Source organism: Diabrotica virgifera, chromosome 10, assembly GCF_917563875.1.
Source record: "Diabrotica virgifera virgifera chromosome 10, PGI_DIABVI_V3a".
In the NCBI taxonomy this organism is placed as follows: domain Eukaryota; kingdom Metazoa; phylum Arthropoda; class Insecta; order Coleoptera; family Chrysomelidae; genus Diabrotica; species Diabrotica virgifera.
This window is the reverse complement of record NC_065452.1, coordinates 136,112,605-136,125,735: the sequence shown is the minus strand read 5'-3', so window position 1 is coordinate 136,125,735 and position 13,131 is coordinate 136,112,605. Positions and strand designations below refer to the sequence as shown.

Sequence of the window (13,131 nt, the reverse complement as noted above, 5' to 3'; positions counted from 1 at the left end):
GCGAGATATAAGAATTCTACTGCAAATATATTTAAAAATTTTATTTTTGACCTTGTTTATGTATCTAACCTATCACTGGAATGTGCTTTACAATAGGTTTTAGTTTCGTTATAATCCGGGTTCTGGGAAGATCGTAATTTACAGTTTATTATTTTGTTGTTTCCGGTTGTGGACAATATACGCCACGATTATAGTAATATGAGTACATATTTCAATTGTTTTTTAGTCATTATGGCATAAAATATATTTCTCGTTATAAACAATACTTTTTCTTATGTAAAAAATCACATTTCAAAAAATTTTTTATTAGTAATTTTATTTATTATGGAATCAGATTCCAGTTATAAAACCCAAATGGCTTACTAAGAAGGACCTCTAAGTATTCGCTGATGCTAAATAAGATTTATAACATACAACTAAGTGTATTTTTTCAAAAAAAAAATAAACAAATCCGCTGTTTTTAAGCGAATTTTCTTGTTGCGTATAAAGTACGCCATGCGTGTAGTTATGTTATAACTTGATGCGCGGGTAGTTAAAGGTTAATAATACATAGATATATAAACAATACTAAAATATAAAATATGTACTAACTCGATATTTATTGACTTACTAATCCTGGTGTTTTCTTTCTATTGACTTCCTCTTTTAGTATGGGTAACCACATCCTACTGCATTCTACCGAGGAATTTGCGACACAATTGGTTTCATTTAGCATAATTAAAGCTGCTGTTTGATTTTTCTCTTTTTACTATCTGTTTCTTTCAGGACTATACTTGAATTTCTCCACTGAATGCTCATCAAACTGATTAAGTGTGTGGACTGCTTTTCTTTGGCAATGTTATAAACAGTGACTCCAACCAACCATCTGGTATTTTTCCTCCATTGTAAATTTTGTTAAAAAAGTGTTTTAAGTAGGTAATGTTTTGCTCGTCCGACAGTTTAAGCAGCTCAGCAGGGATTTGATCTGGTCTAGGTGCTTTATTATTTTTGGCCTGCTCTATTGTTTTTCTGGCTTGTGATTTCAGTATAATGGGACCTCTTTCTAACTGGTTGTCACAGGTAGTGTGTATGTGTAGCATTTTCTCGAGAAGCATCGCCAAAAAGGTCACTGATGTATCTCTCCCATACGTTTCACTGCTCTTTTTTGTAGTCTGACTCATGAAAATTGAGGAAAAAACATATGAGGAGTGACAAAACATAATAATTGTTGGAATTTTTCACCAAAGTTACTTTTTTTCTAGTTAAATCCCATAATATAAATATTGCCAGTATTTATGAGTTGCGTTCCTGGGACGACTTTATTGAAAGATAGTTCATTCGATTACATGAAATCAACCCCAATTCAAGAATATACGTTACAAAAAAATCATAACATATGATATGTCTTTAAAAAGACAACCACATGCAATGGTGACAGTAAAATTCTCGCGCTAGAGATTCCATAGTAAATCACGAGGGAAAACCAGGAAAAACCTCGTGATACTATCCCGACATCGTAAGTATTAGGTCTTACTTTAGTTTACTCTCAAAACTAATACCAAATTCTGACCTTAATATGTACATATGTTATTTTAAATTATAAATAATATTAATAATACATAGATATATAAACAATACTAAAATATAAAATATGTACTAACTCGATATGTTATTGACTTACTAATCCTGGTATTTTCTTTCTATTGACTTCCTCTTTTAGTATGGGTAACCACATCCTACTGCATTCTACCGAGGAATTTGCGACACAATTGGTTTCATTTAGCATAATTAAAGTCGCTTGGTTGATTTTTCTCTTTTTACTATCTGTTTGTTTCAGGACTATACTTGAATTTCTCCACTGAATGCTCATCAAACTGATTAAGTGTGTGGACTGCTTTTCTTTGGCAATGTTATAAACAGTGACTCCAACCAACCATCTGGTATTTTTCCTCCATTGTAAATTTTGTTAAAAAAAGTGTTTTAAGTAGGTAATGTTTTGCTCGTCCGACAGTTTAAGCAGCTCAGCAGGGATTTGATCTGGTCTAGGTGCTTTATTATTTTTGGCCTGCTCTATTGTTTTTCTGGCTTGTGATTTCAGTATAATGGGACCTCTCTCTAACTGGTTGTCACAGGTAGTGTGTATGTGTAGCATTTTCTCGAGAAGCATCGCCAAAAAGGTCACTGATGTATCTCTCCCATACGTTTCACTGCTATTTTTTGTAGTCTGACTCATGAAAATTGAGGAAAAAACATATGAGGAGTGACAAAACATAATAATTGTTGGAATTTTTCACCAAAGTTACTTTTTTTCTAGTTAAATCCCATAATATGAATATTGCCAATATTTATGAGTTGCGTTCCTGGGACGACTTTATTGAAAGATAATTCATTCGATTACATGAAATCAACCCCAACTCAAGAATATACGTCACAAAAAAATCATAACATATGATATGTCTTTTAAAAAGACAACAACATGCAATGGTGATAGTAAAATTCTCGCGCTAGAGATTCCATAGTAAATCACGAGGGAAAACCAGGAAAAACCTCGTGATACTATCCCGACATCGTAAGTATTAGGTCTTACTTTAGTTTACTCTCAAACTAATACCAAATTCTGACCTTAATATGTACATATGTTATTTTAAATTATAAATAATATTAATAATACATAGATATATAAACAATACTAAAATATAAAATATGTACCAACTCGATATGTTATTGACTTACTAATCCTGGTATTTTCTTTCTATTGACTTCCTCTTTTAGTATGGGTAACCACATCCTACTGCATTCTACCGAGGAATTTGCGACACAATTGGTTTCATTTAGCATAATTAAAGCCGCTTGTTTGATTTTTCTCTTTTTACTATCTGTTTCATTCAGGACTATACTTGAATTTCTCCACTGAATGCTCATCAAACTGATTAAGTGTGTGGACTGCTTTTCTTTGGCAATGTTATAAACAGTGACTCCAACCAACCATCTGGTATTTTTCCTCCATTGTAAATTTTGTTAAAAAAGTGTTAAGTAGGTAATGTTTTGCTCGTCCGACAGTTTAAGCAGCTCAGCAGGGATTTGATGTGGTCTAGGTGCTTTATTATTTTTGGCCTGCTCTATTGTTTTCTGGCTTGTGATTTCAGTATAATGGGACCTCTTTCTAACTGGTTGTCACAGGTAGTGTGTATGTGTAGCATTTTCTCGAGAAGCATCGCCAAAAAGGTCACTGATGTATCTCTCCCATACGTTTCACTGCTATTTTTGGTAGTCTGACTCATGAAAATTGAGGAAAAAACATGAGGAGTGACAAAACATAATAATTGTTGGAATTTTTCACCAAAGTTACTTTTTTTCTAGTTAAATCCCATAATATGAAGGAGAAAGAAACATTATTATTCTGTAAATCGCTCACAATTTTTAAAATTTCCGTATTCATTCCAGACGTACTACATTTTATCTGAACAGTGCCTGACATAATTTATCTAGCTCACAATTTTCGGTATTTCGCAAACAAAATGATATGAAAAACCTCTAAAATTGCAAAATCCGTCTGTCTAATATTTTTAAACCAAATGGTGTAGACACCGACGTGACCGGAGTTTAAAAAATTAGAATACAGGTCCAGAAATACAACATTGTTGCAATCACTCAAAACTGGGTCAATATATTTACATCTGTGTCAAAATGTATATTAGAAATATTTTCTGATATTTGATTTTGATTGTTGAAGCTTTGATTTAAATAGAAATATGTATCCCAAATACACGAATGTTTCATTAGAACTACACTACAAAAGATACAATAATAGGCATAATACAAAAGTGTTATAAGTGTGGTAAAGTGGTACCAGCAATCTAAGAGACTAATTCAGTCTAATTCATCTGCTAATGCTAATGGGCTGCTATTATTGGAGGTGTGGAATCCCATGCACAAGGGATCTATCATCATCATTTTCTTTGCCCTATTCCTATGCGGGGTCTGCTTCCCTAATTGCATTTCTTCATACAATTCTATCTTGGGTCATATCAATACTAATCCCCTTAACCAACACGTTCTGCCTAACCTTGGTCTTTCCCTCCTACTCCTTCCACGAATCTGCACTTCAGCAATTCTTCGTATTGGATGATTAACGTTTCTACGTTGAACATGACCAAACCATCTTAACCTATGCTCTCTCATTTTGGCATCAATTGGTACCACACCTAGATTTCCCCTAATATACTCATTTTTTTTATCCTTTTTTGTCACTGCGCTCATCTATCTAAGCATTCTCATTTCTGCCACACGCTTTCGTTGTTCCTCTTTCTTTTTCATTGCCCAACATTCAGTTCCGTACATAATATAGAATGGCCGGCCTTATGGCTGTTTTATAGAATTTTCCTTTCAGCTTTATTGGAATTTTTCTGTCACACAACACACCACTCGCTTCCTTCCAGTTCATCCATCCAGCCCTAATTCTACTGCATGCATCTCCATCTATTCCTCCATTACTCTGTAATACCGATCCTAGGTACTTAAAACTATTGCTTTTCACAATCATTTAACCATCCAAAGATATCATTTTATTTGTAGTAACTCCATCTTTAAATGAACACCCCAAAGTTTTTGTCCTATTAAGTTTTAAACCTTTTTCATCCAGAGCATGTCTCCACTATTCCAGTTTTTGTTCTAAGTCTCTTTCACTATTTTCTACTAGTATCACTACATCATCAGCATACATTAAGCACCATGGGATGTTATCCTGTAGTTACGCTGTTATCTAGTCCAAAATTAATGATAATAAATAAGGACTAAGCACCGAGCCTTGGTGCAATCCTAGTTTCACATGAAATTTATCAGTGTCTCCAACACCTGTCCTAACACTAGTCGTTACTCGCTCATACATATCTCTCACAATCTTTACATATTCTCCAGGGACTCCTTTCTTATTGAATGCCCACTACAGAGGGCCCCCGCAAAGCTGAGCGGCGCCCGCGTGCGGCACATATTTTAGCGCCCTTTAAATCTACTATATCCATTTGTGAAATAAATCTATATTTTTTTATTATTGACGAGCTCTTGCTATATAGCTAATATTGCCAAACCAGATAATCTTTCCTCTACAATAGTAGACCTCAAATAATTTTTAATTAACTTTAATTTTGAAAATGATCTCTTAGCCAAGCCGCACACCAAAGAAACATGAAACGAAAAACATGAAACATGAAACGAAAAACATGTTTCATGAAACTAAAACACTGCTAAACAAATCTCAAAGTCCGCCTACCAATGAAACGAGTGTGATTCATGCTCATGACACATTTTTATTTTCGGAGAGTTTCATAAATGGCCGGACGTATATTTGTTTAGCAGTGGTTTATTTCCATGAAACGTAATTTACGTTTCATGTTTTTTTGATGTGCGGTCGGGCTTACAGAAGCATCAAACACAGTTAAAGTGAAAAGAATTCTTAATGAAATAGTGATATTTGGTAAAGATGAAGTTATATATTTTCAAATATCGATTGGATATTATTAAGAGGATTTGATGAGTCAAGTAATTTTTATCTCACTAAATAAATCAGTTGCACCAATATCCGCCTCCGTTTTTACTGGATCAGTTAGGTTTTGTTGAAGAGAAAGACCGTTTTTCAAAATATCATCGTGACTTAATGTAAAAATATCACTAAAAAACCAAAATCGTAACCAGGCGTTATGTCAAATCTACTATTTAACGAACTTAAAGATTCTCACAAATTTTAATTATATGAAATTTGATAGCTTTATAGCTTTTATTCTACTCGACCATTTTGTATCACTTAGAGGTTTTAGATTTAATTCCGGAACATGAATTTTATTCTACTTCTTCTATTTATGGAAGAAGAGAAACACACATAAAATTCTTGTACACTATTAAAAAAGTTTACTATTTCATTTGACACTTTATCAGCGTCATTCACTACTTTTAAGCTATGTGAAGTGCGTGGAACAAAAAAAGCTCTAGGGTTATTTTTTTATCCTTATCATACACGCATATTGCACCGTTATCATACCTACCCTTGACCTCTCGTGTCTTTTATACTTAAGGGCGTAGGAGCAAAATTTCGCGACAATGTGTTTTAAATTTATTCATTTTTTCGAATCCTAATAAAAATAATAAGTACTTTTGAAAAATTTAAACGCAGAATGAAAGATTACGTTATTGCCGAGGTTCGAAAGTCCCTTAGAATAACAAAAAGTTTTTTTATGAGATATTTGAAATTAAAAATCACACTAAATTTTCTCTTTTTTTTTCAACCCTGTAAATTATTGAAACAACCATTATAGAAGTTTTCAGGGACTTTCGACCCTCGGTAATATTGCAATCTTTCAAAAAAACGCTTTCTGCGTTTTAATTTTTCAAAAATACTTATTAGTCTTTGCGCCCTTAAATTTAAAATTTTGTAATGGTTCAACTACAAAATTAAATAGTCCTTCCCCCGTAGTGTCAAATATTAGGTAAAAAGCTAAAAAACTCTCTTGTATTTCAACTTTTTTTAGAATTATCGTTTAGGCTTTTTTGCTTTTTATCACAAGAATCTGGGATACAGTCCATAATTATTATTGAATAATATTTGGAACTATGCACCATACTGTCTATACCCAATATTATTTTTTACTTTAGAGGACATTATAATTCTATCATTTACGGATAGTGCAAAATAGGTATTCGGATATTATATTATTTTAAATATTAAACAATAGTAATAATTATTAACACCAAATATAAAATAAAATTTTAATTATTTTTTCAGTAATAACACAATATTTGATATTTGAGATTTCTCTTGATGTTCATGAAAAAATTGAAATTAAAATTGTATAAAAAATCATTATCTCATCTAAAATAAATATTTTTTATTTGCCAAACCTACGGTTTGGCGCCCTTTTGGGATTGCGCCCGCGTGCGTCGCACGCGTTACACGCCTGGTTACGGGGGCCCTGACTACAGAATCTCTCGAGGAATTGTATCATTTTGCTAACTCTTAAACTATCTTTTACAGTTTCTATATTATTGCCAACATTTCATTTACATTTCCTTCATTTGTTAACCCTGTCCCTGTCCTTTTTTTAATAATTTGATGAACCGTTAATTGACGTTGATTGCATTTGTTACAGGTTGTCCTTCTCCAAATTACAAAATTCGCCATGTACTCGGAGGACCAAGAATCGCACGGCCTATTAACCTTGCATTATGGCAAACACCATGCTACCATAGTTGACGAAATTAAAACTTGCTTTGCTTCAGAGAATTACGCCGACATGACATTCGTATGTGACGACAAGACAACGCTGAGTGCTCACAAGTTGATAATGGCGTCCGCAAGTCCTCTAGTTCGCCGCATACTCGGAGAGAGTGCCCATGCTCATGGACCCAGCGTTGTCCTCATCCCTGGAATTAAGAGTAACCACCTCCGCCACCTTTTGGATTTCCTCTACAATGGACAAGCTTGCATCAAGGTAATCTTTTAAACGTTTTACTATGTTCTTCGTTTGTGCTTTACTAGAACTACTTTTCCGAGACATTGCTGTTTGGTGCTGATTCTGCTGTTGCATTCAAAAATTGTTTTTCCATAATCGCCAATACAATGGTGATAATCTGGTCATGAATGACCAATGAGCAATGTCAATTTCTTCTTTTTAAAGTGCCTATCCGTTCCGGATGTTGGCGATCATCATGGCTATCTTGACTTTGTTTACCGCAGCGCGGAACAGTAGTGGTAGTCATGTTATACCACTTTCGTAAATTTTGAAGCCAGGAAATGCGTCTTTTTTCCAGTCCTCTTTTACCATTTACCTTCCCGTTCTTGATTTCTCATTACATGCCCTAGATATTCTAATTTTTTAGTTTTGATGGTCATGAGAATATCTTTCCACATTCTACGCAGGACTTCCACATTAGTAATTCGGTCAACCCAGGATATACGTAAGATGCGCCTATAACACCATATTTCGAAAGCTTCGAGCCGACTCATAGATGCAACAGTTAGTTTCCACGCTTCCATTCCGTAGAGCAGAACTGTGAATATGTAGCATTTCAACAGACGGTATTTTGTTTTTTAATGATATGTCTCGACTGTTTAAAATGGGTTTCATTCTAACGTATGCTGCTTTTGCTTTTATTATTCGCTGTTTAATTTCTGTTGAGTGGTCAGAGAGTCTCAAGCAATGGAGAGATGCCAAGAAATTGAGATTCTACAATCAAAGTACGATAGTCACAATGTACATAGGAAAGTTAAAGAACTCACAGGTGGACTAAGACGAAGACAGAGAGGAAATCTAACTGATTCTGACGGAAACATCATCTTAGATAAACAGAGTAAAATTAGAGCGTGGAAAGAATATCTAGAAAAATTATTTGAAGACCAAAGAGATAACACCTTTGAGCTAGAAGAAGAGGTAAATGATGGACCAAGAATATTACAGCAGGAAGTTTATTCTGCCATAACACAGCTAAAGGATGGCAAAGCAGCAGGTCCCGATAATATACAAGCAGAACTACTCAAACTGATGGACAACGAATCAATAGCAATAATCACAGGGATATTCAACAACATATACAACTCTGGACAAATACCAACAGAATGGCTGAAGTCTGAGTTTATTGCACTTCCAAAAAAACCAGGAGCCAAAAAGTGCGAAGAATACCGTACGATAAGCCTGATGAGTCATCTCCTAAAATTGTTGCTAAAGGTAATCCATACGAGAATTTACAAGCTATGTGAAAGTCAAATTTCGCCCAACCAGTTCGGGTTCATAAATGCTGTTGGTACGAGAGAGGCTTTGTTTTCAATACAAGTCTTATTCCAGAGATGCAGAGACGTAAATTGCGACGTATACGCATGTCTGGTTGATTACGAGAAGGCGTTTGATCGAGTACAACACGCCAAGATGATGCAAATACTAAAAGAAGCAGGAATTAACAACCAAGATCTGAAAATAATTAGAAACCTTTACTGGAATCAGATTGCAAACCTCAGAGTTGACGGTGAACTCACCGAATATGTCAAAAGCATGCGTGGAGTGAGGCAAGGATGCATTTTGTCCCCCCTAATTTTCAATCTTTACTCTGAAAAAATATTTATCGAAGCTTTGCACGAAACTGAAAAAAGTATTCTACTAAACGGGTACCGGCTAAATAATATCAGGTATGCAGATGACACCATAAGATTTGCGGACAACCTAGAAGACCTACAAGTCCTCATGGACAAAATCACGTATTACAGTCAACAATATGGACTCAATATAAACGTAAAGAAAACAAAGCTTATGATCGTTAGCAAGAAAAAGATAACAGAAGGTCAACTCTATATCAACCAAACCCCTGTAGAAAGAGTGAGGCACTACAACTACCTCTGCACCATAATAAATGAAGAATGGACCAATAACCAAGAAATAAGAGCGCGCATCGGAAAAGTTAGATCAATCTTCAACCGTATGGGGGCGTTTTTCAAGAGCCACAATCTTTCTCTTGATATAAAAGTAAGAATGCTGAGATGTTACGTCTTCTCTGTCCTTTTTTATGGTGTTGAATCATGGACCTTGAACGAGGATATGTGCCGAAAATTGGAAGCATTAGAGATGTGGCTATTACGGAGAATTCTTAAAATCCCATGGACTGATCGGGTCACAAATGAGGAGGTTCTTAGAAGAATGGGGAAGAACCGAGAAGTACTGACCACCATCAAATCTCGAAAGTTGGAATACTTTGGACACATTATGCGAAATGAATCCAGATATGCCTTCCTACAAGCCATCCTGCAAGGAAAAATATTTGGAAAGCGAGGTCCAGGAAGAAGAAGAACATCCTGGTTAAAGAACCTCAGAACCTGGTTCAACAGAACATCTGTGCAGCTTTTCTGAGTTGCTGCAGATAAAGTGAAGATTGCCATGATAATCGCCAACATTCGTCACGGATAGGCACATCAAGAAGAAGAAGGTCCCACTGGCTATTTAAATTGGTGCCCAGATATGTATATTACTTGACTCTTTCGATATTCTGTTGGTTGATTGTAAGTTGAGTCAATGTCAATTTAACCTAAATTACTACTGTTCCTTAAAATGAAGAGTTTACCCTATAGCGTCTCTTATCAAAACTAACAGGATTGTGCACTATTCTAACACGCACATGCGCACAAGTACTATGCTCTGCTTTTTACTATCACTCAAACTCTTTCAAAAGGCTTTATTCTCACCAATCTTCTAGGTTTCCCAGTAGTATCCAGGAGCTGAATTGCCTCAATATTCTCGTGCTTATAAAGTCGTTGCTCGTGACTTACTGCCATCTTCTTGATGACTGTATCCACTGTTTCCATTCCTAGGTCCTAATGGAGGTCACTGATTGCCACGTACCAAGGAATATCTATACAATATTTCTCAGTATTTTATTCCGGAATATTTTTGTATTATTGTTATATTGATTGGTTTAGCACATCCCCTTGGTGGACATCCATAAGTCTATACAGGTCTTAACGTTTTTGTAGAGTAGTAACTTATTATTGATCGACAGAATGGGGTTTCTTCCAGCCAGCCAATACATTTTCTTACACTATATATGTAATTCTTCGTTCTTTTCTTGAAGTGAGCCTTCCAGCGTGGTTTGGCATCTAATGTTATACCATACCTAAATACTTAGCATCATCTGCATATGGTATTTGGATATTGTTGATTATAACTGGTATATATTCTATTTTTTGTTAGTAAATTTAACATGAACAGATTTAGCTTCATTCAGCCTGATTCTCCATTTTGGTGTCAATTTATGGATTTGATTAACTGCTATTTGGGCCTTGTTGGTCGCCTCTTCACTAGTCGTCCCTACTGCTTGAATAGCCGTATCATCAGCAAAGATGGCAATTGTGTTATCTTCCAGTACAGATATCACACGTTTATAGCAGGTATAAGACTGAACCCAACACACTACCTTGTGGAATACCTGCTCTAATTTCTTTAAGTCTGAAAAGCAGCCTTCCTGTTTAATTCTAAAATGCCGTTAATTTATGTACGACTGTAAAAGTTGTGAGTACTGTTTGGGCAAAAAACTTTTTAATTTATGTATTAAACCTTCATGTCAGACTTTATTGAAAGCCCGTACAGCATCGCGGAAGACAGTTGAACAGACTTTCTTTTCTTCTAGCAATCTTTTCGATTGTTGAGTGCTTATTTCTAAACCAGAATTGATGTGTAGGAATCAAATTTTTTGCTTCAACAATTGGTTTTATTCTCTTGAGGAGAAGTTTCTGAAACAGCGCGGATAACACAGGGAGCAGAGATATCGGTCTGTATGACAAAACCTCATGTACTCGTTTTCCTGGTTTAGTAATCTTAATGACTTCGGCCAATTTCCATATCATTTGGTACATATTTTAATCTGAATGCAGCATTAATTAGGTTTTTTTAGTTTTACGATACCTTTTCGGAAAAGATTCTTCAGCAGCTCACAAGCTACAGCTACAAGCACTTCTTTTGGTATAGTTAGTCGAATTTCTTCCTCTAATTGAACAGGTTCCTCCCATCTTTCTTCATCCTCTTGACATACATTTGGTTTGAATATATTTTCCAGTTATGTAGCAAATAGCTCTGCTTTTTGTACACTACTTCTGGTCCAGCTTCCATTTTCTAGTTTAACAGGCGAAGAGTGAATACTAGGTTTTTTCAGTCTTTTAGTAACTTCATAATAATAAATACTTTCAGTCTTTATTCTGTAAGGAATAATCAGTGCTACCGTCATCTGTTAACTCCTGCAATTAAAGGTCGCGGCATATTATCATGTACGTATCGTTTCCAGCACGTAGCGTAGTCTCCGAAAAACCTGATTTTGCAAAGAGGTGTCTGATACGATACGATCCGGACAGTGTGAATTCAAATCAAGAGAAGTAAGTCAAATCAAGAGACGAACAATCAATTATAGACTATGGGTGGCCAAGCTCCTTGATAGCCAGAGCCACTTTTCACAAGTTAAAATTTTTCGCGAGTCGCAATTAAAAACGTATTTAAAAAGTATGTAAAGAAGGTATGTAGGTAGAATTGGTACAAAACCTCATGAACTTTGAAAATAAGCATAACCTAAAAAAAATAAATCCTAAAAAAATTCGACTATTTTAATTTCATACTGAATTGCGCAACAGGATCCGATCTGCACTCCGATGTTTTCAGTAATGTTCAATTCCAGCATTTTGTTCATAGATTGATATCACCAAATGAGTGAGTCAGGTTCATGAGATTTTGTAAATAGTCTACAATGTTTTTTAACAGAACTTTTTTTTATTGAAAACAGAAATAAAATTACGAAATATTAAAACTTAATTACATTTGTTTTCCTTATTCTTCTTCTCGTTGTCCTTACGCTCAATAAGAGAGTCGAACTTTGCTATCACCTATCCATCTTTTACTTATTTCTTCCACGCCTTCCGGTCTTCTTCCCATTTCCTTCACCTGTTGCTCTGTTTTCCGTCTCTTGGTTCCGATTTCCTGGATTTGTTCCATCCGCCCCTTTCTAGGTCTGCTCCTTCTTCTATTCCCCTTTCACTTGGCATCTGTCACCTCCTTTACTAGTCTGTTCTCGTTCATTCTAGTTATATGTCCAAACCAATTCAGGTTTCTTTTTTCAATTTTTCTCTCTCTTGGTCGCTGTCTTAGCATGTTTCTAATGTTTTCGTTCCTTTCCCTGTCCAACATTTGTTTTCCTTCGTTTGGTAATTCTTTAAAATTTGGTGAATAATTTGTAGTAGCACTTCTAAGTAATTCTTTCAGATGCTGGTTAGTTAATACTGATATGTGTTAGGATTTCACGAATTTTAAAATGGAATTAAATGGTACGTTGTTTCTAATATGAAAATAATTCGACATCATCCTTTTTTAATTTAGAGTATGTAGGTACTTCGATTTTGGTACACATTTACAAAATTTGGTAATCGGTGTTGACTTATAGTTTTATTTTCGAGGTTGATCTTCTTGCGTCTCTGTTAATTTTAATTCTCCAGATGTTGTTTGGGTCATATTATGGTAATAAAAAATTCACCTTATGGACCATGTTTATTTCAATGAGGCGTGGACCATGTTTATTTCATGAATTCAGAAAAAAATGAAGAGACGATTTAAAATATTTTAAGTCTTGAAATAAATTTTGGAC

The 13,131-nt window shown here is 35.0% G+C and overlaps 1 protein-coding gene across 2 annotated transcripts in view; it reads left to right on the top strand.

Moving 5' to 3' along the window:
• LOC114335085 (transcription factor Ken) overlaps nucleotides 1–13,131 on the top strand; it is a 180,523-nt gene that overhangs the window by 148,384 nt on the left and 19,008 nt on the right. For both annotated transcript variants that reach the window (XM_050641462.1, XM_028285243.2), the window contains exon 2: nucleotides 7,119–7,460. In XM_050641462.1, the coding sequence (XP_050497419.1) occupies nucleotides 7,119–7,460 (342 nt within the window). The remainder of the gene's footprint in view (nucleotides 1–7,118; nucleotides 7,461–13,131) is intronic.